At 46.2% G+C, this 25023-nt stretch overlaps 1 protein-coding gene across 1 annotated transcript in view; it reads left to right on the top strand.

Annotated features, from left to right (window-relative positions):
- Positions 1 to 306: 306 nt before the first annotated feature.
- The window catches only part of radil (Ras association and DIL domains), a 38555-nt gene continuing 13838 nt past the window's right edge, over positions 307 to 25023 (top strand). The window contains exons 1-8 of the mRNA XM_029246802.1: positions 307 to 520; positions 1861 to 1962; positions 2798 to 3357; positions 15320 to 15612; positions 17625 to 18314; positions 19378 to 19415; positions 19791 to 19948; positions 23551 to 23663. Of these exons, the coding sequence (XP_029102635.1) occupies positions 1934 to 1962; positions 2798 to 3357; positions 15320 to 15612; positions 17625 to 18314; positions 19378 to 19415; positions 19791 to 19948; positions 23551 to 23663 (1881 nt within the window). The 5' untranslated portion in view covers positions 307 to 520; positions 1861 to 1933. The remainder of the gene's footprint in view (positions 521 to 1860; positions 1963 to 2797; positions 3358 to 15319; positions 15613 to 17624; positions 18315 to 19377; positions 19416 to 19790; positions 19949 to 23550; positions 23664 to 25023) is intronic.

Genomic DNA, 25023 nt, shown 5'->3' on the forward strand with positions numbered 1-25023 from the left:
TTTTTTAAAAAAAAAAAAACTAAAGTTGCAACTTGCATTTTTTTAACCATCAGTATGGAAAGCTATTTTCGCAGTCGACGCAATCTTCCCCTCAGTGGGGCGATGGAAAGGAGAGACGAGTTGGAAGAAAATGAACGGAGATGCAATAAATGCCAGAAACGACTCGGTCTTTCAAACGATTGCATGTGACCGACGGCCGCGCTGTGGCACGGTTCCGTGCGCGCCCGTTAGGTGGAGACCGGAGCCCAGCTTTGCGGCGGGCACCCGCAGCTCGTCGCGGAGGGCAGGGGGGGGCGATAGGGGATGCGCGCGAACGGCGGAGGCTCAGGAGAAGACCTGCTGGGGACGCGGCGGCAGTAGAGCGCGCGGACGGACGGACGGACGGACGAGAAGGCGGGGAGGGGGCACCGGAGACGAGCTCCTGTCTGTGGGTCACTGTCGCGCCTCCACAGTCCCGCGGGGGGAACATGACCGAGAGCATGGGAACAGCACCGGTGCGGGCGCGCGCACTGCAGGCGACGTGAGTACGCGACCCTGCGCCTTTCACACGCCGCCGCCGCCGGGCTGCCTTTAACACGCTGTTGACGCGCGCACACACACAGCCTGCACGTCGGAGGAGGCTTGAAGGGGGGCGACGGGGCTCTCGGCGCTGCGCGGGCTCGGCGGTGGACTGCGTTACACCTGCATGGCGTTGCTCGCAGCAGCCCCGACGCCGAACGTTTACAGTGAGAATCCCACCAAAAAAGTTGCGGGGGACAAGAGCGGGCCGCCGGAGGAGCGCCGCGGCTAGTACAAGAAGAGTTGTTTTCCGCGAGTTGTCCGGCGGCGACGGCGCGCGCCCTCCGCCGCGCTCGCGCGCCGCTCCTCTCGCGCGTCGTTGCTCCTGGAGACCAAAAAAAAAAAAAAACTGTCCGCCGAACTACGGCGTCGAAGGAGCTTCGCGTTATTCCCGCCTTTTAGAAATATTAATTCTAGCGTCCTGCTCCCGAAACTGTAGTTTTTATTTCTCGAATAAAAACGTATTTATTTCTGCACTTAAGCTCCAAATGATTTGTTACGAGAAGGAATGCGGTGTCAATGAATGTTGCCTCAGACCGGCGGCTGCGGGTGTAATAATCATTATGATTGATGTATAGTAAATGTGTGTGTGTGTGTGTGTGTGTGTGTGTATAGTATGTATATAATAGTAGTGTATAAACGCTAATGTTTAACAATAACAAAAAGCATCAAAATGATGTCACCTCGGACTCGGAGCCTAACGAAGACTTTTCAGCTGCATTTCTGTAAATATGACAGTTCAGTTGGCTTTTTTTTCCCGGAGAGCACAGGACAGGTGTGTTTTAACGAACGTGTGACGAGCCTTTGTGCATCACCTGCGTACCCTGTTTTACTGTATCTCACTAAATGACTTAAAAACATGTCTGGTTATTTAGAAGCGTTTGCCTTTGTGTACAGATGTGCTGCACAGTGGTCACCCCAACATGGTAGTTAATTCACAGGTGAGCCAGGTACCATGGTACAACATGAGCCCTCACAGATGGAAATATAGAAATATAATCTTTTTTTTTTTTTTTTGAAGAGGTGAACATTTCTTTTAAAAACCTCAACGTCTGGTGGTTCTGAAACTGATTCCGATGTGTGTCACAGATACGGCACACCTGTCACTCCGTTTCCCCTCCCCCACCGCCCGCCCACACTCCTCTGTGAGGTATTTGAGCGCCATTCGTTGCAATGATAAGCTCACGCTGGGGGGCTGGGGGGGGTCGGGGCCGGGGTACCCCCCCACCACCACCACCACCACCACCAGCCCACCGCCAAAGAATTGAGCCGCTGCCGTCTGTCCTCCTTGCCCTTCCGCAGCCGGAGCAGGAGCCACCTGCCATGACGGGGGTGCGAAGACATTGAGCCGTGCCGCTGCGAGACCGTGGGCTGGATGCAGGGGAGAAGGTACTCTGCTGCAAGGTAGGAATGCGGTGGGCCACCGACGCCTCGGCAGGGCTGCCCTGACGCCACCCAACTGCGGTCGAACCCCGCGGCGGACGCCGTCGCAAACAAACACATCGCCGGCCGAGCGGCCGGGGCTGATGGACGCTGCTGTCCGCCCCTCACCTGCAGATGTGCGCTGGACTTCCTCGTCTGACATTGACAGTCGTTTCATTTAGCCGTTCCGGTTCGAACGAGGCACGCCTCGCCTAGTGAAGGTTGTGTGGGCGGGGGTCGCTGAGGGCCTCCTGTCTCATTATCGCAGTATAATGGTAAATGGTGCAATATAGCGATAAAGCGCCGCTCCTGTTTGCGGCGGCCCGAGGCGTGCGGGCCATTCGAGGGGCCTTTCGCCAGGGCTGCTTAAATGTGACAACAGGCAGCCTCTTCGGTAGACTTACTGTAGCGTTACCACATTATGTCAAGCTCCTGAATGCTTAAACTGCATTGCAGAAATGCCAGGCATCTGTTTCGCTTCACTGCACCATAAAGTGTGTTAAAGACACTCCCGCTGACGACGGCTCCCTGGAGTTACAATGGACTTCACGCTGTGTGTCCTTATCGCCTCTATTCCGTGCCTTTCAGGGGTCTCCTTCTGGAGGCATCGTTTTTCTTTCCGCTTTAATGTGCTTGCGTACACTGCTCGAAAGGACCGGTCGAAGTGGGCACTTCGTAACTCCTGGTCATGACTCCTTGTCAGCCGTTGATGTACTGCAGCATGATAGAGGGTGTTGGTGCAGATACGCACGGTGTGTGTTTGTTTTCCTTTGAGTGGCCTCTCCCCTCAGTTTGCTTCTCGCCTGTGCTCCTGCAGACTGCGCTGTAGCGCGAGCCCCAGCGTGATGTTTTATGGGTCCTCTGCCAGCATGTCCCTACCCTCCAAAAGCAAGCTGAAGAGACAGAGCCGCACCTTCACGCAGGTGTTGTACCGCACCCTGAGCCACCGGGACCGGCGCTCGGTCACCGAGCTGCCGGAGCAGGTAGCCGATGACCCGGCAGAGCTCTCCACCCAGACCTCGGCCCCCGGGGTGCTCAAAGTTTTCGGGGACGAGATCTGCACGGGGGCCAACTACAAAAGCGTCCTGGCCACGCCCTGCTCCAGCGCCCGGGAGCTCGTGAAGGAGGCGTTGGAGCGCTACTCCCTCAACAAGGGCTCGGCTGACAATTACGTGCTTTGCGACGTCATCGGTAAGTTCGAGGGCCAGGAGAAGCGCTGGCGGACAGAGTGCCTGAGGGCCTTGGGCGACAGCGAGAAGCCTCTGCTGCTCCAGGATCTGTGGAAGCCCAAAGAGGGCTTCTCCCGGCGCTTTGAATTGCGCAGGAGGGCGGAGGTGGAGGAGATGGCTGCCAAGGAGAAGGACACAGTAACTGCAGGTGAGTTTTTCCTTCCTTCTTCTTCCTTGCACCGCCTACTCTTGAGTGATTCCTGCAGCATCTGGAGAATGTGCTGTTTTATCTCTTGTATTCTCATCTTTTCGCTGTTTGTGAGTATTACTAATTTATTTTCCTCTTCAGTGTACCAAGTACTGTTATGATTTCAGGTTTTCAGGTACATTACATGTATCTTTTTGCACAGAAATGGGAATAAGCGCTTGAACGCGGCACGAGATCAGGTCTGAGTAAATTCATACGGGATACTTTGTATCGTTCCGTCGGTTCCAGGTTCAAACATAAAATCTGAAGTATTGTTACAGTATATACAGGAGTGTGTCACTGTTCGCATGGTGAGTTCCTGTTTAGATTGTTCTTCTGAAATTTGTTTATCCACTCTCTTCTGTCATTTTTCCATCCACTCGTTAGTGTGTCAGCACCCGCCAGTTTTACCCACAACGACAGCGCTATTCGCACGATACAAGTTGTGCTACCTTAGTGTGGCTTAGTGTATGACCGAGGTTTTCTCAGTCGGCGTAGGCGGATTGTTTAGCAGAATTGCCAAGGCAGGTGAGTGTGTTTTTGAGCAGACGCCTACTCTTGTGTGTGCCCTAAGTCTGCAAATAGGATTTCCCTCTCTTCACGACCACGGTAAGGGACGGGCCTGAGGTGGCCACCAGATGGCTGGTTGATGTCTGGACATTAGAAGTTTGAAAACATCAGTGATTGTGTGACATACAGTGACTGTTACTTTTGTTTTCCTCCTGTTATCCCTTAATAGCAGATGTGTGATTATCAAGGTCAGTTTTATAAATGAAGCACGGTGTTTCAGATTTTACAAAGGGCCATGAATCGGGGGAGAATGATTAATTTTCTTCAGTCATAATAAGATGACCGTTATTTTTCAAGATTGTCCAACCTTTGCGTTAAATTCAGGAACATTTGTGACCCTGCACTTGAAGTTGGTCATCCCTGATTTATTGCCTTTGTTGATCGCTGCATTTCTGCCCATATTCTGCTCACTGCCATATGCAGTTTTAACACCGGATGAGTGTTCCCTCTGGACTCCTGTGCTGTCCGCCTCCCTCCAGGGCATGAAGGGCAACAAAAAAATGGCTCTGTATGAGTTGGTTCATGCCAGAAATGGCAACATTTTGCATTTTTGTCTCATCTCACAATCACTGTGCTTTATAAAGCTCACCACTTCCCTCCAGACCCCTTTCTGCCAGATGCCATGCCTCAGCACAAACACATCGGTCATTAGTTTCTATGGAGACAATGAAAGACACTAAAGGTCCTGTGTGTCTCCTTTGGCAGGTGTGCTGGGGATATTTTTTCCTTTTAACATCTTCTTCTAAGTGGAAACATATACATTGGCTTTAATGATAACATTTTACATGTAGCATATAATATACAGGGGCCCTTGAATAACAAAAATTTCCCTGTAGAGAGATTTCTCCTAAAAAGAGCTCTTCGTTACCGTTAATTTAAATGGCGAAAATAGATAATGTGTTCCTGAGCAACAAACGGTTCACTCATATTTTCACCCAACAAACAAAACTCCTGCCTTTTAAACACATAGACAGTCTACTTGAAATCTAGGTCCAGAATATCAGAACTGTTCTGGGCTCTTTTAAGTCTCTGCTTAAAACGCACATGTTTAAAATATGCATAACAAATTTGTGCGTGCCTCTTGGTTGTCTCCCCCCCTTTTCCTTCTCATAATTTAAAAAAAAAAATATTTTCTCTTTACATTTTTTTTTTCCTCATGTTCTTGTGCAGCAAGTTCATCACTGCACAATAGATTGAAACTCAGCGGCGTGGACTTTGCTTGTTCTTACCACATTCATGTTGGCTTCTGAGCAGGTGCTCTAGTTTCCTTTTGCAGTCCAAAGACATGTGTTTCAGGTGAACTGGCACCTCTAAACTTCCCTTAGTGTGGGTATGTGTGAGTGAACGTGTGTGTGTGATAGCCCTTTGATGGCATGGTGTCCCATGTGCCAGGGTGTATCCCGCCTTGCTCTACAAGCTTTCCCATGTAGCCTCCGGATCAGTACACCGGACAATCATTGACTTATGATTTGCGTGATTTTGTTGTTCTTTTATTGCTGTAATTTTTAAATGTTGGTATCAGTTATGCATTGCTTTAGCATTATAACCTATATATTTTCTTTCTTTATTGTGAAGTGCTTTCAGAAGCTGCATTTAAATAGGCTCGTGGGACACCGCCACAACAAGAACACACAGTTTCGCTGACATGCACTGATGCACAAACACTACACCACTTGCACCTGACAACCACAACACTGTGTAAGCTAAACATTATTATAAGAACAATACTTAACCAGGCAGTTCTCATGTAATCACACACAATGCTATTAACCATTTTCTGCTGACCTACTTGTAAAGTATCATCCGAAACGAATTAAAAGTGTATCGAATCATAGTCACATGTAATGATGTTGCCTTTCAATCAAATTTTATGTGTTAAATCAGTGCAAGTTTTAAATACGGTTTTGTTTTGCCTTTTAAATTTACAGCAATTTCTTTTAAACTTTTTTCCCTTACAGTTCATTCTAATTGTAGATGGTAATGAGTCATGAGATTTCTAAGATGTGATTAGAAGCTGATATGGGTATCAGACAACTAACGTGTAGGAGAATCCACACCCACATGGGGGGATTCTGCTCTCCTTAATTATGCTATTGTTAAGGTGTACGTGTTGTACTCACATTTTTTTTTTCGTAAGGCACTTCTCATAACTGTGAATTAATAGCTTGTTACAGAAATTTTCTGGGACGAATTCCATTTGCTCTCAACTCAGAATTCTCATAAAAGGAGTTCTCGCTATAGAATGGAAACCTGGGAAAATTATCTCATCATGTATCTTATATGTTTAGAAAGTTCCAACCAAAATTGCTTGAAATAATGTTAGTTTTGCATAAAGGGCAACAAAAAAATGGATCTGTATGAGATGGTTCATGCCAGAAATGGCAACATTTTGCATTTTTGTCTCATCTCATAATCACTGTGCTTTATAAAATTTCATTGTATTGCATACAATGACAATAAAGTACACACACACACACACACACACACACACACACACACACACACACACACATACATACATTTTCAGAACCACTTGTCCCAGACAGGGTCACGGGAAACCAGAGCCTACCCGGTAACACAGGGCGTAAGGCCAGAGGGGGAAGGGGACACACCCAGGACGGGATGCCAGTCTACCACAAGGCACCCCAAGGGGGATTTGAACCCCAGACCCACTGGAGAGCAGGACTCTGGTCCAACCCACTGTGCCACCGCACCCCCTGCGACAATAAAGTATTTTATCTTAAAGCACAGTCATAAATACAATAATATTTCACTGTCAAGTTCTGAAAAGCTTTTTAGCACCGATTAATAAAGAAAGATTGGAGATTACTGATTAGAGCAGAAATTTCGAACTCTGGTTCGGGGACCATCTCGTCCTTTGACGTTACGCGTAATACAATTCTGAACATGGGAGGCAGAACTTCATTTCCTGCTATGAATTCCAGAAACCTATTCCAGCGAAGTAACAAGAAGACAAAAAATAGTATGATTACATTTTTTTCCCCCTTATTTGTTAAAAATCTGATCCACAGGTTCAGCGTTTATGTGAAAAAGCTCATGCTCTTCTTTGCTAAATGTTTTGGTTTCTGCAGCGTGCCGATGTGCTGACATGTGGCCATTTATCTCTTTTAGTAGGCCCAGAGGAACTTTCCATAGAGCTCATTTGATCTGAAGATGATTTAAAAAAAGATAGATCCTTAGGGAAGAATCCTGTCGTACCTATAAAAAAGGAAGCACTTTGCCTGTTCGTTAGATTCGTTTAAGGATTAATTGGGATTTTAGTAGTGATTACAGCGCTGAAAAAACTATGCACAAGTATCTAAGACTAAGATCAATGGAAATAAGGACTACTGATATGGAAAATGGCACAGCGGGTATTGCTGGTGCCTCACAGCTCGTGGACTTTCGGTTCAAATCTGGCAGAGTTTTAATGCCTTTCCATGTTTTTGTGGGTTTCATCCCAGTTTTCTGGTTTCCTCTTGCAGTCCAAAGACATGTGTCAGGTGAATTGGTGACTCCGAGTTGCCTTTAGTGTGCATATGAGTGTGGGTGATTGCCCTACACTGGACTGGTATCTCATGCAAGTTATACCTTGCTTCACACCCTATGCCTCTGCTATAGGCTCTGAACCCCCACACCCCTACCCTGGAAAATTGGTTTCAGGTAATGGATGATACAGAGGAATGAGAATGTAGATAGTTTGTGGCAGAACATGACAACAGGAATCCTCACAATGTTGATTTCAAGTTTGCCACTGGTGTGGAAAGCCATTCATCATCTCTCATTATCTGTAATCACTTTTGCGTGCCTGAAATATACAGAGGAAGGATTCTCAGGGTGGAGAAAATGCCAGTTAGTGGACATTTTTAGAGCCAAAACACACACACACACACACACACACACACACACACACACACACACAGTACATGTAGTTTGGTGGCAGACAGCATCCGCATACCTCCGCTGAGCATACCCTGGTGTGGAGCAGTGGATGAGAGAAGAGGGAGGGCAGTGTTGGATTGGGCTACCGCATGGGAGCCAGTCAACAGACTGAAGGGTCTCTCCTCGTCATCGGAGCGTCATCACGGCCATGCGCCAGGAATAACAGGTCCCCGGCTGCACAAGTGATCATAACACCCATCTGGAGCTGAGCAGGGTGCCCCATGGTTGAGCAAGAAGAATGAGGGTGATTATGACTGCTGAGTAGGACCTATGGGCCAAGCAGAGCTTCATTTCACTTGGGGTGGCCGAAGTGTGCATAAAGGCGGTGTAAATGCTGTGGACTCAGCCTAACTAAACGCACACACACACACATTTTCAGAACCGCTTGTCCCATACGGGGTCACAGGGAACCGGAGCCTACCCGGCAACACAGGGCGTAAGGCCGGAGGGGGAAGGGGACACACCCAGGACGGGACGCCAGTCTGCCGCAAGGCACCCCAAGCGGGACTTGAACCCCAGACCCACCGGAGAGTAGGACTGCGGTCCAACCCACTGCGCCACCGCACCCCCACCTGCCTAACTAAACATGAATAATAAATCGCTGAAAGATATAAATATGCATCGGAGGGAACGCATGAAGTGGGAACTGGGTCCTTAGGTCTGGAATGTATGTTGTCACAGCTGTTAGAGAAATTTATTAGCTGCTTGGCCCTTTCCAGACTTATGTTCCAGATTCGGTATCCATGTGCACACACAGGTTACAAGGCTGTGCAGTTGGACTAGGGTCTGTGTTCACGTGGGTTTCCTCCAGGTGCTCCAGTTTCCTCCAGCAGTCCAAAGTCATGCGTTTCAGGTGAATTGGTGACTCTAAATTCCACATAGTCTGTGTGAATGTGTCTGCATTTACTTTGTTGTAGTGTATAAATGGGTGATTGATTAATTTAGTGTAGGGCGTCTCGCGCTGTAAGGCACCTTGGATAAAGGTGTCGGCTAAATACTACATAGTAATCATTGTATGTTTCATCGGAGAAGAACGTCTGCTGAATGTATAAATGTGTATGTTTGCTGGTTAGCCTTGACTGAGCTGTAGGTTGAATGCATCGCACAATTCCGCTCACGTGAAATTGATTGTGTTAGCTGAGAAACAAATGTTTATTGATAGAGGAATAGTTATAATTGCACACAATTTCATGTCTGTTTATGAGTTTATGAAAAGCCAAGCAGATATCAATACCACTCAGTTCCAATGGAATCCCTTAGAGTGGAGCTGAATAGAGTGGTGTTTTAGACAGTGGTTAGAGTGGTATTTTACAGTGGCTTATCATTAAATCAGAGGTGGGACCTATGTGACCTCTGCAATGTGTGCTGTGCTTATAATGTAATAAACAGATTAGAAAAGTGTTAGTGGTATGCTTGTGGTATTATTTCTTCTATTAGAATAAACAGAATAACTAATTAATTGTTACTTAAACGAGGCTAAGAAACATTATGTGCATAATCATAGTAATCACTGATTTTCTTACTGGGTAAGAAAAAGGAACGTCTCTACTTCATTATCTCTGTTTTGAAATCATGGCATTAGTTACTTGCTTGAATAGCAGTTTCTATACACACACACAAACACACACACACACACCGTCTGAACCGCTTGTCCAATATGGGGTCGCGGGGAGCCAGAGCCTAACCCGGCAACACAGGGCATAAGGCTGGAGGGGGAGGGGACACACCCAGGACGGGATGCCAGTCCGTCGCAAGGCACCCCAAGCGGGACACGAACCCCAGACCCACCGGAGAGCAGGACCGGGTCCATATGAGAGTTGTAGAGCCTTAAAGAAGAAAAATAAAAGAGAGAATAGGATGGGATAGGATGGTATACACACACACACACACACACACACACACACATAATAGTGACTAGCAATATGACACATAATAAGGTGTGCAGTTATGCCCGACATAATAATGAATAGCAAATAGTGACAAATAACAAAATTGACGTTTAAAAATTATTATTACAGCAGGCAAATGAACAATGAAACAAGTGCAGTGCCGCGCGGGCGCCTGTTGGTAAGAAGGACCCCCGAAATCACCTCTATGTAATTCGTAACTGAATAATCCGGTGGCTAAAGGAGTTCACGAAGTTCACTTCACAGAGGGGATGTGAGCCGTTATCCACAATGGACTCCAACTTCCTCCTCACCCTGGCCTCTGCCACTGTCTCCACTGAGTCAGGGGTCAGGCCCATGACAGAACGCGCTTTCTTTACAAGTTTGTCGAGTCTGAAAAATTGCAGCGTATCCTCATTTATTTGGTTTAACGTGATTTGAATTGGGCAATTCATTCAGTGAGCAGCTCAATCAAGACTAATTAATTAAGAGCTTAAAGAGCTGAGCTAGAACAAAAACCAGCATACATGGGAGGTGGCTTGGGCCAGGATTACAAACCTCAGGATCAGAATAACATAGTTACTGAACTGAAAATTTGCAGGTGTCCTTTGTTGTTCCAGTTCACCCATTTTTGGGTTGCAGAGGCAACGCGCTAGGCAGGATTATCAAAAACTATGCGCTGAATTATACATAAAATGATAGATGTGGGCCTGTGTCGGAAATGGTGCGTGCAAAGTGTCAGAAAATGACATTGTTGCATCATGCAAATGAATTCAGGACCATTTTTGGTGTGCCTGCCTTGGCCTCGTTTGCCCTTATACAACACACACACACACACACACACACACACACACACACACACACACACACACACACACACAGAAACTGCTTGTCCCAAGCGCGGGTTGTGGTGAACCAGAGCCTAACCCGGCATCACAGGGTGCAAGGCTGGAGGGGGAGGGGACACACCCAGGACAGGATGCCAGTCCATTGCAAGGCACCTCAAGAGAGACTCAAACCCCAGACCCACCAGAGAGCAGAACCCAGCCAAATCTGTTGCGCCACCACATCCCCTTTCCCTTTATACTAGTCTTCATGTAAAAGTTTTGTGAAAAAATTTCCAATGTAGCCTGAAGTAAGTAAAGATACTCAAATAAGGTAAAGTGGTGAGGTTCTCAGTTCTGGCTCCGTTGTGGTGGAATGACCTCCCCCTCTCACTCAGAACTGCTGAAACTCTGTCCACATTTAAGAAGGATCTGAAAACTTACCTTTTCTAGAGTCACTTTGCCCATGATCTCTCAAGCTCATCTATGGTGTGAATGTTCATGCATCGTAACTTTATGATCATGCCCAGATAAGCCTTTACACAGCTGCTACTCCTGTATTGTATGTAAATGTTTGTGTACCTTTTTAAAAAAAATTGTAGGCAGGTGATCAGGATTCGTCTATTCTTGAGTTTTTATGCACCTACTCATGCGATGGACATTGGTGCATAAAGTGGAAGGAAACATACTTACATTCTCCGAATGTAATGCACAAATTGTATTTTCTCTGAGATATAGAGAAAAGCATCTGCTAAATGAATAAATGTAAATATGTAACGTAAATGTGTTATATGTATTTTCAATGTATTTTAGCTTTATGCAAGGTTTTTCAGAGAACGGTGCCAGTGAATAATTGAGAGATGTCACTATTATTAAAGTGTTAATGACTGTGACTTGGTGAAAATATACTGGAGCTATAAACAAAGCAAGATACAAACTGGATTCAGGTCCCAGTTCAATTAGTAAGTCAAGACACCAGTGTATTTTCCTACCTGCGTACAAAAAGAAAACCTTTGGAGGCATTTTGGCGGAAGTCAATCCCAGAGAGATGAAGTGTTTCACAGCAGCTTGTCACTTTGTTCACTCTGTACTCAAGGTCTGGGTTTGAAATACCTCTGGATTTGGCTCAGGATTCCCACGGCCCGAGCAGAGGCAGCGTTGTTACCCGGTAATGTGGATAATTTCTTTATTTACTGGCTGTGCTGACTGAATGCCACCGTCTCAGTTTGCCTACAAGCATTTATGGCTGGTGCTTGTGTTGAGGCCAACCCAGTATTGTAGAAACGCGCTCCTGAAATCCCCGACCATGGGCCGGCTCCAGAGACAGCGTATTTGGATCATAAAGCACGTGTGTTATTAGGTAATTGGGATTAAGGGGGAATCCCATCTTTTAAGGAAATGAGGTCGTGGACATAGCAGCGGACGAGGGGGAACCGAAGACGAGGTGTGCGTGCGTTAATATTTCAGCGCTTCTGCAAGGTCTCCTGGATTGCTTCTTTTCGAGCGAAGCAGCTCACGCAGGTTATTTCATCTGTCATTAAACATGGGTTTTATGAAAAGACGTTCAGATCGGGTCACGTAAACCGAAGCGAGGTATATCCATTGAGTCCTCTTTGCATCCCGTAGTTTCACTTTATAATGGGCTTGTCTGTCTTGTAATTTTTAAATTGATGAGTACCCTGTGAAATAATTTATATTTACTTATTTGGGAGATGCTTTTCTCCAAAGCAACTTTCGGCGAACCGTATGTAGTGTTATCGGCCCACACACCTTATTCACCAAGGTAACTTACACTGCTAGACACACTACTTACAATGGGTCACTCACTCTCTCTGTCCCTCACACACTACGGGTGAATCTGAAAAGCATGTTTTTGGATTCTGGGAGGAAACCCACACAGACACAGGGGAAGCATGCAACCTCCACACAGACTGAGTGGAGAATTCAACTCATGTCCTCTCGCATCACCCAGGCACTTGGAGACAGCAGCACTACTTGCCGGGCCACCATGCCACCCGATAATAGCTTATCGATGTACTCTCCCAGTGTTTTGTTTCAGCTGTGTGAAGGGTACAACTGGATAGAAATCTTGAAATATGTATAAGGACTACTCGTGGTGCTAAACATCAAGGTGAATTTTTGGTGCTGCATGAATGCTTGCTCTGAATCTGCTTGCCAAAGTGATTCAATGGCAGCTGTTTAATGGGGTGACTGGAGCATTTGAAGGAGTTGCGGGTAATTAATGGGGGGAAGTTAATAAATAATGGGCGCACCTACTTAGTTAGGTGGACTGGTTCTCCTGCATTATTCAGAATGACGCACAGTACCTCTGTGTAAAAGGGTTCACGAGTGTCTTATCCTGAGCCCAAATTCCCTGTAGTATACTTTGATATAGTGGACTACATTTGTTTTTTATTAATGTGTACATTCACGATTAAAAAAAGACATTTAAAATTTGACCTACATTTATTAATTTAGCTGGTGCTTTTCTCAAAAGCAGCTTACAATGTTAAAGTAGTTACAATTATTTGTCTAGCTATATACCAGGGTAATTTTGCTGGAGGAATTTGGGATGAGTACTTTGCTCAAGTGTACTACAACCAGTGGTAGGAATCAAACCTGTGGGTCCAAAGGCAGTAACGCTAACCACGATCCTACCATCTGTCCCCTGACTTATTTTTTTTTTTATACAAGGCACTTTGATATCAGTCTGGAGCATTCTAGTAAAAGCCAGAGTACAGACAAAGATCAGGTTAGTCCAGATAAAATACAGTATTTAAGCATGAGTACGTCTAACGCTCAGGAATGTTACAAAGATCAACACATGTAAACAGAAATTAACGTTTGTTTGCATTTGCATTTATTCATTTACGGCACACGACTCTCCACGGCGACGTCCTGCTCTGCGTAAACAAGAGGGGTGCACATATGCGGACACGCGGTTCTCGAAGTACAGTCAATTAGTCAAGTATGTATTGCAACTTTCCCGTTACTGCGGTATCGCCACCTTTTCCCTCCGAAGGTGAAGAAGCGCTGCGAATACGCGGCAGAAGTGTTGTTATCCCATGTACAGCAATTTTCTCCCAGCCTCTGCAATGCAGTGACATTTTTAAGCCTTAGTTGTGACTCGAGAGACTACACTGTTGCGGACTAATAAGTATTGAAACCAGAACACGACCGAACCTGAAGAGTTATTTAAACGTCCTTGCAAAGTGCTGCACGTTGATCAGGAATTAGAGAAACAGGATGCAAGGGTCATGTGTGCGCTGCCAGCGTCTGCAGTTTGGGGGGTCAGGCACCTCCTCCGTGCCAGAGTGCCGCAGTTTCGCGGGAGGGATAAGAGTCTAAGGTGACTGAGAGATAGTGTGGAGATCCATGTGCTTGACAGATGACTCCGGGAGTGCTCAAGAGATAAAGTCCAACACTGTCAGACCGACAGAGAAACGTGTAATAGGGTTAAGTAGAATCCTAGACACCTGAAAAAGGACTGGAAGTACTCTGTCTCATCTAATTTCTGCCTGTGACCTTAACCATTTCTCTTTTGGTCTTAACAGCGGACATTCTCTCTCTCGTTCCATTTTCACAGTGTTGAATACTTAATTTAAATTAAAATTTGCAGTAATTGCTTCTGAATTAGGGATGATTTCTGCCGTAAATGATGATGGTACAATAGTTAAACGCTATATATCAGCATAACGAAGGCCCGTGAAAGTGAACGGTGATGCAATATTCCTCTTGTTGAGAAATTAATGGCTCAAGGCGATTCTTTCCCACAGTTCTTCCACCTTGATGCGCAGCTGCACCAATGACTTCTGTTCTGTCCGTGTGTTTACATGCCGCCGATGTCGGGGATGGCAGCACTTGAGAGTATTCCCTTCAATGTCGTAGGAGCCCACAAACGCTCCCAACCTTTAGTGCCTCCTGTGGGTAGAGCCGGGTATGTTAAAACCCGGGGTTCGCCCCGCTGCTCGCGTTCGTCACAGCCCTCCACTCCTAGCGTCAAAGGTGGGGATTGTTCTCTGCTTCGGCATCTCGCCCACAGCCATCTGCCATGCCATCGCTTCCATTCGCTTTTCGGCGGTTCACTTCGCTACTCACATGGTTCAGCTGTGGTCGGAGGTCGGTGTGCAGTCTGCCTGAGTCCAAGGACCCACTCGTAGGAACGCAGTCGCTCCTTTGACATGACGAACCACGACAGACAGAAAAGGGCTTCGCAGGGAAAGTTGAAGTATGTTCTTCTCTCATCGCCTCTCATGTCCCAGCTGGACTGAAAACCAATTCTACCATAACTTACAAACGCAGCTGCAATTAAAGTCACAAGGAAAAAATGTCTGGTGTTTGAGAATCCATTTTCTTCTAGTCTGTTGGGGCTGTTTTGAACACTGGGCAGTTGTGTCCAAGCTTTGTAGAAGCACAGCACTACCCTTGGGCAAAGGTCCAATTTAAGACGGAGCTTTTATGAACTTATGAACGACATTTATGACGTACAGATGAATCTCAGCTAACAGGTGTTTCATTGCATTAATGCATGTTTGTCAATGAAAGCCTAACCAGGAAACCTCAGTGGTAACCTTGTTCCCCTGTTCATGCAAGGCCATCTCATTCATTGTGGTTGTGGAAGACTGCTCATATATGCCATAGTGTGGTTGGTAAGCATCATTGGTCATTATGGTGACATACTGATGTCCATCTTTCCTCCAGATATCAACGCCCAGGCCAGGAAGCTGCAACGGAACCGGGCAAAAGGAACCATGACCTTGAACCCTGGGGCTTCCTTCTGCCGCAGCCTGAGCGAGACCAGCCTCAACCTGGTTGGCGACGCTGGGGATGAGCCCAAGAGGTACTACTCTACCCTGCCTGGACCCATAAGGGGGAGGAGCACCAGGGACGGGCTGCCCGCAGGACGACGGAAGGAGGAGAGAGAACCCGGAGGGGTCCGTCATTCACTCTACCAGTCACCGCATCTTCTTCTTCTCCAGGGGTACAACCGACAGGTACTGAAAACACATTGTCTAGTATGCATCCGTGTGCGGCAGTGCTACATCTACATAAGCAGGTGACATAGTGATTATAGCATCTGACTTCCAATCAGGAGTCCCAGGTTTGAATCCCACCTCCTGCTGTAGTACCCTTAAGAAAGATTCTTATCCTATATTGCTCCAGTAAGACTCACCCAGCTGTATAAATAAATAATAGTAAGTAGCCCAGTGTACAAACATTAGTCGCCTTAGATAAAGGCGTCAGTAAAATGAGTAAATGTAAAACCAGGTGTTGCGTTACGTTGTCACACACTGATTTTTAATGTACTAATGAATTTCTCAGCTCGGTTTAGATGTAATTGCATAATCGATATAGGGATATGTTACTTCATTTAAGCAGACACTTTTCTACAAGCAACTTCCATAAACACAGTGTAGTGTTATCAGTCCACACCTTATTCACCCAAGGTGAGTTACACTGCTTGATATACTACTTACAATGAGTTACTCATCTATACAACAGTGAAATACTCTTTCTCTGTCACTCACACACTATGGGTGAACCTGAAAAGCATGTGTTTGGAGTGTGGGAGGAAACCAGATCACACTTATGCAGAGGGAACATGCAAACTCCACACAGACTGAGCAGGGATCGAACACACGTCCTCTCGCACCACCCAGGCACTGCAAGACAGCAGCGCTGCTTGCTGTCCCACCTGATGTGATGCGAAATGTTCTCATCAATATTGTAGTTGCTTTAAATTTACATTCTTCAAGTTAGTCGCAGTTAGGAGCAGTTTCCTCAACGAGATGCCTTTAGCAGAGGTGTTATCTTTATTTGTATAAACAATAAGAAGCAACTGTCTACTGTAGCGTGTTGAATATTTAATGTGCCAAGGGGACATGGCCTTTTTTTATCGATGGGAGAGCGGGAGGTGTTGCTGTGAAGAGATTAGCGAGCTCCGGAATAATGCAGGACCAGCGCTGCAGAGCTAACGGGAGGACTGCAGCAGCCCTGCAAGCTCCCCCGCGCTTCCGAATGCTGCCTAACAACCCCCTGCTCCAAGTACGTCCACCCGCGGGCTGCATTCCCATTCCGCTCTGCCCTTATCGCCAAAAAAAGATTTTTAGGAAACGAACTGAATTGAGCCGTATTCTGTGAAAGTTCCAACCTCCACCGACAACATACTCAAATCCCTTCTGACCAGTGCCGTGGTATTAATTAAAAGTAATTTAGGAAAATAACCGCAGCTACAGGGGATGAAAGTTTAATAATGCATCTGTATTATTAATATTTAGTTTCAGTTAGCGCTAGCTCATACAAATTAGAAAAATTTAGTAGCATATTAACGTTACGTTACGTTACATGTCGATGAGAAGTTCAGAAGTCTTGCTAGATGGCTTTGCACCCGGATGTTTAATTCACCGCCTTCTTATTTTTTCATATTGACCGCATTAGTCGCACACAAATTAATTTGTGTGAAAAACAAGATACAGCACAGTTGATCCACTTCCAGTCTGGTTCAAACATCGGTTACCCTCCAGAGAACCAAATATCGATTGCCTCCCGGTGTGCTTCTTTGCGGTTATACTGTCCCCTTGGTCTTTTTCACTCACTTTCACTAACCGCTTATCCTGGTCAGGGTCTCTGCGGTCCGTAGCGTATCCTAGAAATCACTGACCGCAACCCTGGGACTGGACGCCAGTCCATCATAGGGAAGCCAGGCACTTACACACACTACAGGCAATTTAGCGTCACCCATCCATCAGAACTGCGTGTCTTTGGACTGTGGAAGGAAACCAGAGCACCCGGAAGAAACCCACACTGACACAAGCAGAACATCCAAACTGCAGTAGAACAAGTCACAGTAACGCGTGTCAGTACTGATGGATACAGTTATTATGGCTTAACTGACTCATAACAACCGTGCCCACACGCTGATGGTCTGCCTTGGAGCAGACAAACATTTGGGTCATGTGTGTTTTGTGGTGCTGACAGGCAGTGTGTTTTTTTTTTTTGTTTATAGGACTGCCTCGTATACCTGCTGAACCGGGATCAGCACACGGTAGGGCAGGAGACGGCGTCAGCGCGCCCCAACATCTGCCTGTCTTCGCCAGACATCCTGCCGCTTCACTGTAAGATCAGGAAGGTGCAGGTGCTGCGGCGCTCCGGCCTGACGGAGGAGCGGCTCGTAGTGGAACCTGTGCCACACGCCAGTGTCCTGGTGAACTTCTCACGTGCAGAGCACAGCACCCCTCTGCGGCACGGAGACCTGCTGTCGTTCGGGGCACACTACGTCTTCCTGTACAAGGACCCCGTGAGTGCCAGACCCCTTCCTGCACAGACGCTGGCCCGCCTGCGCGCCCTTAACCAGCTATACGAAGCGGAGGATGGCGCGGGTGTTGCGGGCGGTGTCTGCCGGTCCTGCGGAGCACCCGTTGCGAATGGCCCCCAGCCGAAGCGTAGCTTCAGGCCCCACCCCAGCAAAAACCGGACTTTGCAGAGGCGAAGGCTGCACCTGGACTTTGAGCAGGCCCACGAGGACGAATTGATAGGCCGAATAATGTGCCTCATTGAGCCAGGTGGGGATGACCACAAGCTGACCCCGGCCTACCTCCTGTGCCTGTGCATCAAGCACTCAGCCACAGCTTTTGAGCCAGGGAGCTTTGGGAAACTCCTCCTAAAGATTGTGAAAAGGATACAGTCTATAGCCTGGGTTAGTGTTGCCGTTCCTAAAAGCACTGGGGCATCTTGCCTGAATGCTTCCATCTCTGTGTGTGTGTGTGTGTTTGTGTGTGTGTCCTTTTTCCTTGCCACTTTTTTTCCCCTTTGTCTCCCAGTTCCTCCACAGCAGCAAGAGAAGCGCACGTGCAAACAGTTCATTCCCAACACTAATAATTAAACTCCAGATACTATACCTGCCACCAGTTCCTTGTAACCTGACATTTAATTGCACAGTCTCAGCACATACGTGGGACTCAGTGCCTCTAATTGTTGATATCATGCGCTCTTTGTATTGTTCTCGGAGATGTACGTCCCTTTGGAGAAAAGCGTCTGCTAAATGAATAAATGTAAATGTAATTATAAAGACCATTAGAGACATTATTAAGATTCTTTATCCGATACTTTTATTAAATGTATTTAACCTCGGAGAAAGACCTTGATAAAGTCTATGTAACGCAGTGCCCATTTACCCAAGTGAATACCGTGCTAGCAGGTCACAAAAGCGGTTGCACATTTTAATTTGTAGCTCAGTGTATTGTGTCAAACACCGTTGTTTCAGTGAGTTGCTCGATCTCACTTCACAGTTCCCATCTAAATGTACTGGTTTCCCACCCTCCGCTTTGGAGCGAACCCTCTTCTTTTGTTGCTTTTTACTCTTTAAGAATTTTTATGATTTTCCACAAATAAAAATGACCATTTGTCTATGAAAATCTAACACGGTGACAGTACTTGAGGTGGTGTCTCCGTTACAAGTTTGGTCTCCTTTGGAGAAACCCAAGGTCAGTCTGAAGGTTTTCTGCAAGGCTGGCGGCTCCTTGGAGGTCAGATACCTTTCATTGAAACCGTTGAAATTGTAGGTTTTGCTCAGGTGTTTGATACCATTTATGATAATGCAAGATTTATTTTCCCAAATTAGGATCAGCGAGTAAAAAGGATTATCTCCTTCACATAATGTGAATGTCTAATTTATTTCAGCTACACACTTGCAAAGATTAGTGCCCTGCGTGGTGTTTAAAATTTTATGGATTCTTAATTGCGTTGTGTGTCTCTGGCAGGAGAAGACAAAGGAACTGGCGCAGAAGCAAGCTCAGCAGTGAGTATCGTGTTCCGCTTTTTGACAGTGTATCCGTCTCCCAAAAGAGCGCGAGAGAAACAACCACGGCGTCTCCAGCCCTTTCTTGTGCAGCGGGGATCCTCTGGGGCAACGATTCACGAAACCGTCAAGGACGCGGACGCCTTTCTTGTTCTTCCGTGTGTTGCCAGCATGTTTCCTGACGTGTCTGAGACACTGCGCTCAGCGCTTTCGAAGCTCACCGCGTGTTTTTTGTTCGCATTTCCAGTTTGATCCAGTTCCAATTAGAGATGTTTATATTTGCTCTTTTGTTGCCCGCTGAAATCATGCGTGCCGTGACTCTCGCAGGGAGGCGGTGCTCTGACAACAACCCCTTGTGTTCTCTGTTCTCTGCAGCCAGGATCCAACTTCTCTATCTCTGCTCAACATCTCAGATCTGGTGCCTGATCTGCAGGTCATAATCTTCTGGATGTCCAATGCCATTGAGATCCTCTACTTCATCCAGCAGAAATCGCCCACTTACATGCAGGGTATTGAGCAGCTGGATTCTAAAGGTCTGCACAGCTGATTAATATGCTCCGACTAGGAGGGTCTCATTAGCGCTTCAGGAGAGGGGGAATATTTCCATGCCTTCATGTTGTTTTTCTCTCAAGGAAGTCGCAGTGAAATGGGCAAAGTGGTGTAACTGTTTCATAAAATCGCCAATTAAGAGTTTGCTGAGCATCGGATACAGCAGTCCTTTGTTACGCAGTGTCGATCCTGTCCTGTTTGACACTTCCTTTCACAGGGCAACGAACAGACGGACATGTTCTGGTGCTGAAAAATGATAAAGAAAACCAGTTAAGCCTAAAAGATGCAACTGCGCCTACTGACACCGGCTAGAAATAGAGTGCCTAGAGCAGGTGCTGTCATTGTGGACACTAATGGCGTATGGAGTGGGAACAGCAGCAGCAGCAGCTCCTGGTTGGCAATGCTGGCACCGCTCTGTGGCAGATCTTGCTATAGCGCTGTGATGCAGGATTTCCCTCTGTAGGGAACCGTGAGCAGGAGCTAATTAACGGTGACAGCCCACCAGCCCTGGAAATGCTATTATCTCCCAAAAGATTATCTAGGATTCACCCTCTCTCGTGTCCTTGTGTCGGGCTTTGGTCCCAGACCGATGCGAAATCACCCCAAGATGAAAACGGCACTCTTTTCGCTCTGCCCTTTTGTAGCTCTAAGACTTATACTTGGGAGTGCATGTTTTTGTATGCATTAAATTATGATCACTTTGTCTTCTGTCTTGGAAATGAGTGCAAGGAAGCGTGATGGATGGGGAAAGTCCATGACTGTAGGGTGTGCGGATTTTTGTTCACGTTTCCCCATCGAAAGGCAACTCTGTAGGGCCACAGACCTCAAGGACACAATTTTCCTGCCCTGCTTTAAAGCCTCTCGATCTGGATTGTTGCCTCACTACGCAGCAGTTGGTGATCAGTAACAAACCAGCGAAACACTCTGCTGTGCATAGTATGACAATTGTGAAGAAGCTTGATCGCAAACATTAGGATGGTAATTTAGAGGACGTGAGGAATTCCAGCATAATTTCGTGACAGGCGCTCCTTGGACTCGAGTGTCAATAAATTGGCGCATTGCGCTGTAAATATTCTGAGAGAACGTACACTTATTTGTGACTCAAATTTCAGCAGAGAACCTCCCAAGGGATATGTGGCCTGAGTGGAATGGTCGTTTTGTGTAAAAGATATTAGAGTGGAACAAATGTTATCCTTTGTCTGCACTGGATTAATGTAAATCTGAGAAATGCTCTCCACGCCCAGCAAAGAAATTCTACCTTGAGCGCCAACCTCCTGAGGTTTCAGAAGATTTACAGATAGTGTTTACTTTGCAATTTACGCTCAGATTTTCCGGCTTTATTGAAATTGATTGTGTTGCAGTCTGTCACCATTTTTTGCCTAGTAAGAGTTTTAAGGATCTCATAAAGGAATAATCATGGTTTAGCCTAAGGCAGAAATAAATTACCATAAATTAATTAATTAATTACATATCTAATTTAGGTATATGTGCCGAGCGGGGCAGTTATATTTATACACTTGGAATGTTTAAGCGAGAAATGTCCTTCATAGCTTTAGTAGGGGTGTGCTTCCGTAAGTAAAAGATTTTGTGTGAGACTGTGCTTTATAGATCTTGCAACAAAATGTAGATATTTGTCTCAAAGTTATGTTCACTTGTTGGCTATGATTTTACTGTGTTCTCTTAATTCAGTATGGTTCATTTTTACAGAAGGTTCTTCTCAGAAATATTCACGAGGTCTAGTGCATGGAAGGGCCATGGATGATAGGTAACCTGTGGCAGCATGTTGGCACGGCGAGTAGCACTGCTGTCTCACAGCACCTGGGTGCTGTGAAAGGACATGGATTCGGTCCCCGGTCAGTCGGTGTTGAGTTTGCATGTTCTCTCTGTGTCTGTGTGGGTTTCCTCGAAGTGCTCTGGTTTCCTCCCACAGTCCAAAGACATGCTCTTCAGGACATTTAGTGTGTGAGTGATGGAAAGAGTGTGTTCCGCTGATGTATGGGTGAGTGACCCATTGTAAGTAGTGTATCTAGCAGTGTAAGTTATCTTGGTGAATAAGGTGTGAGGGTGGAGAACACTACATAGAGTTCATTGGAAGTTGCTTTGCAGAAAATCATCTGCTAAATAAATATAAATAACCTTGTGGTCTTCAAGACATGGTGACAGCTGGATTGGAGCTTTGCCACTTTGGGAGACACTTGACAGCGTGCTGCACCACGGGACCTAGACAGTCATTGTGGTGTCTGGATACATTGTGCTCTCTTTGTCTTTTCGTTGAATGAATGGGTATAGGGTGTGGCATTTGGCCGAGCTCAGTAAGACTTTCGTAAGGTCAGGTGTATGTATTTTGGGTGCGTGTTTTTATTGCTTCGTAAATTCCGCTGGTGGTCTCATTGTTCGGTTCACTACCTGTGAGCCTGCGTGTCATCCTTGTTTTTTCCAGCGAAAACAAGACAAGAGAGTGCATTTCAGTCATAATCAGCATAGTAGATTTTATCAGGAAAAATCTGCAGCAGCGGTGGTGTGCAGTAGCTCTTTCATAGTAAAACCCCGTGGTTTCGGTGTTAAGAAAACTGTCCAGTTTGTTACCTGCGTCAATACAGCCTTCCGTCTTGGGCTAGCCAAAACGCAGCATTCGAGGGTCTTTGAGGCAGTCGCTCAGCAAACAATAGCGCTGCCAGCTTCTCCACTGCATCTTTTCTCACCTGGGATACACTTACAGGAACCGTTTCCATGGCGATGTTCTCTGCTTTCTCACCACAAGATGTTAACGTACATTTATGTGCAAGATGGATAAATACCGCTGGATGCTGCTGAACAATGTTCCTTCCTTATTGTCAGTGTTAATTGGCACATTTTGTTTCCTGTAGACAAAAATCTTGTTGCGGAAGTGTGTAAGACCCTGAACATACTGTGTAAGGGAGTATAAGACAGATAAAAGGTTCTGCTTGAAATCAGATATAGTGATCACCGTATACATAATTGTGGAATATATAATAATAACAATTATTATTAAAAACACCTGAACTGATGATGTCCCATCCAGGGTGTACCTTGTTTCAAGCCATATGCTTCTGGGACAGGCTCTAGACCCCCCTGCATTGGACAAGTGGGAATTTATAATGAATAGTCAATGAAATAATGAATGGAATATTAAAAACAGAAGCCATGGTAGCCAATATAGTACATTACTGGGTTTTACCAGCATGTTTTACACTTGACCTTAAACCTGGTGGAATGCTTACTACTCAGATATCTCTGTGTCCGTTCCTGTGTGGAAGCGGTAGTGCAATTTGTGCTCGTCAGCTTAAGTGTTTCTTTTACCTTCGCAATTACCTCTACTGTCCTTGAAAGAATTTCACATTTCAAACTATTTCAAATTGGTAGTACAGGGAGATTTTTTATAAAGATTTTAAATGATGGGTTGGTAGACTTTTTTTTGTCTTTTTGTCTGTTTAATATGTTGATTTTTCAGTAGCACTTCTCTAATCAAAGTTTTCCACTTAGTGTGAAGCAAAGTAATTATTTTTCTGCTGCTTGCAGCCATGTTAACCTAAATGCTTTTAAGTCATTTTTTCATTTTACTCAGGTTCAAAGGAATCCTTGCTCTCAGCAACAATATCAGCCAATGAAGAGGCCATGACAACTCTGGAGGAGGTGATCATGTACACATTCCAGCAGTGCGTCTACTACATTACCAAGGTAAGAGCTGTTGTCTGGCGTTCAGCCTCCACCCCTTGCTCTTCTAACTTGATCATTGGTTTGGTAGGCTTTGACAGAGGTCAATCCCGATTACTGATTACTGGACACTGACCAAGACAGTAAAAGTCTGCTGGTAAATAGGATTCTGTGGCTGACACTACTTGCCTTCATAGTGCCAAGTGTTGTTCTTCGGACTGCCTGCGTTGCACACACTAGCTGAGTGGTGAGAACCGGACGGGGAACTGCATGACACCGATTATGGAGCGGGAGCAGTAATGGGGATGGAACAAGGGGGAAACCTCGCAGTACAAAACTGTCCTCTTAGCGAACCTTGCGGAGATCCCTGCTTGAGCGCTGGGCGGCTTGCCAGGCCCATGGTTCGCCAGCACTATTAATAAGAGCAGCCCTTCTAGGGGTGTCAGGGGTTGCGAAGAGCACATGCAAAGCAAGATAGGCCAAAGCACAACATCTCTGTCACTGAGCCGTGTGAGATGAGATCCTGCTCGCTGTTCGGAACAGCCGCTGCTTCCTTTTAGGGAAATTAAAAATTATGTCCCCATTGACATTATGTGTAGATCTTTATGCACATTTCACAGCTAACGTTGCCATTGTGTAAAAAGGATAAACTCAGGGTTAGATGTTTGCTTAGCACTTAGTGGCGGTACCATTTTAATGATCAAATAACAACGTTTGTCCGTCATGTTTCTGAAGCTCTGAACAGTGCTGTTTGCTGGAATTATGAGGCGCGCTGTGTTTTTGCGGTAAGAATAGAGCGTTTGTCAGTAAGTGATGACATGGGAATTGTGTAATCCTTTCAGAGAGAAAAATCTCCTTAGCCTGACTGTGTAGTCCAGTGTGTCCTGCGCGTAGCAGATGGCAACCGGCCTGCTTGCCCACAGAGTCACACTTTAGCACACTGCGGCACCATATAACCCCTCTAATCGGCCCTATTGTCCTTGTTGGACCACCTGCTGAGAAAGGCATTAATAGACCCGTCCTGGCCATGTGCAGACAGCGCTGAGTCCCCGTGCTGTCCAGGCTGTCTGCGGGGGGTTTTTACTACGGGCTGGGCTGTGGCAGAAGGAAAATCGCTGCTAAATCCACCTTATCTGGAGCTGGGCTGTACTGGGGTGTGTTGTCAGTCTGGGAGGGCCAGAGGGGTTGGACTCAAAGGGGTCATATGTCAGTATTTAGAGAAGAGGATAACAATGGTGATGGACATCAACTGCCACTCGGCCAAAAACTTATTCAAAACCCAAAATGCCTGGCTGGCGTGGAGAACTCTCAGTGTAATTTTATTAGCACCATGTTCTCTGTGCCAGGGATCAACTACTCTAATGGCAATGAATTACCCAGGTCA

This window comes from Scleropages formosus, chromosome 20 (assembly GCF_900964775.1).
Source record: "Scleropages formosus chromosome 20, fSclFor1.1, whole genome shotgun sequence".
NCBI lineage: Eukaryota > Metazoa > Chordata > Actinopteri > Osteoglossiformes > Osteoglossidae > Scleropages > Scleropages formosus.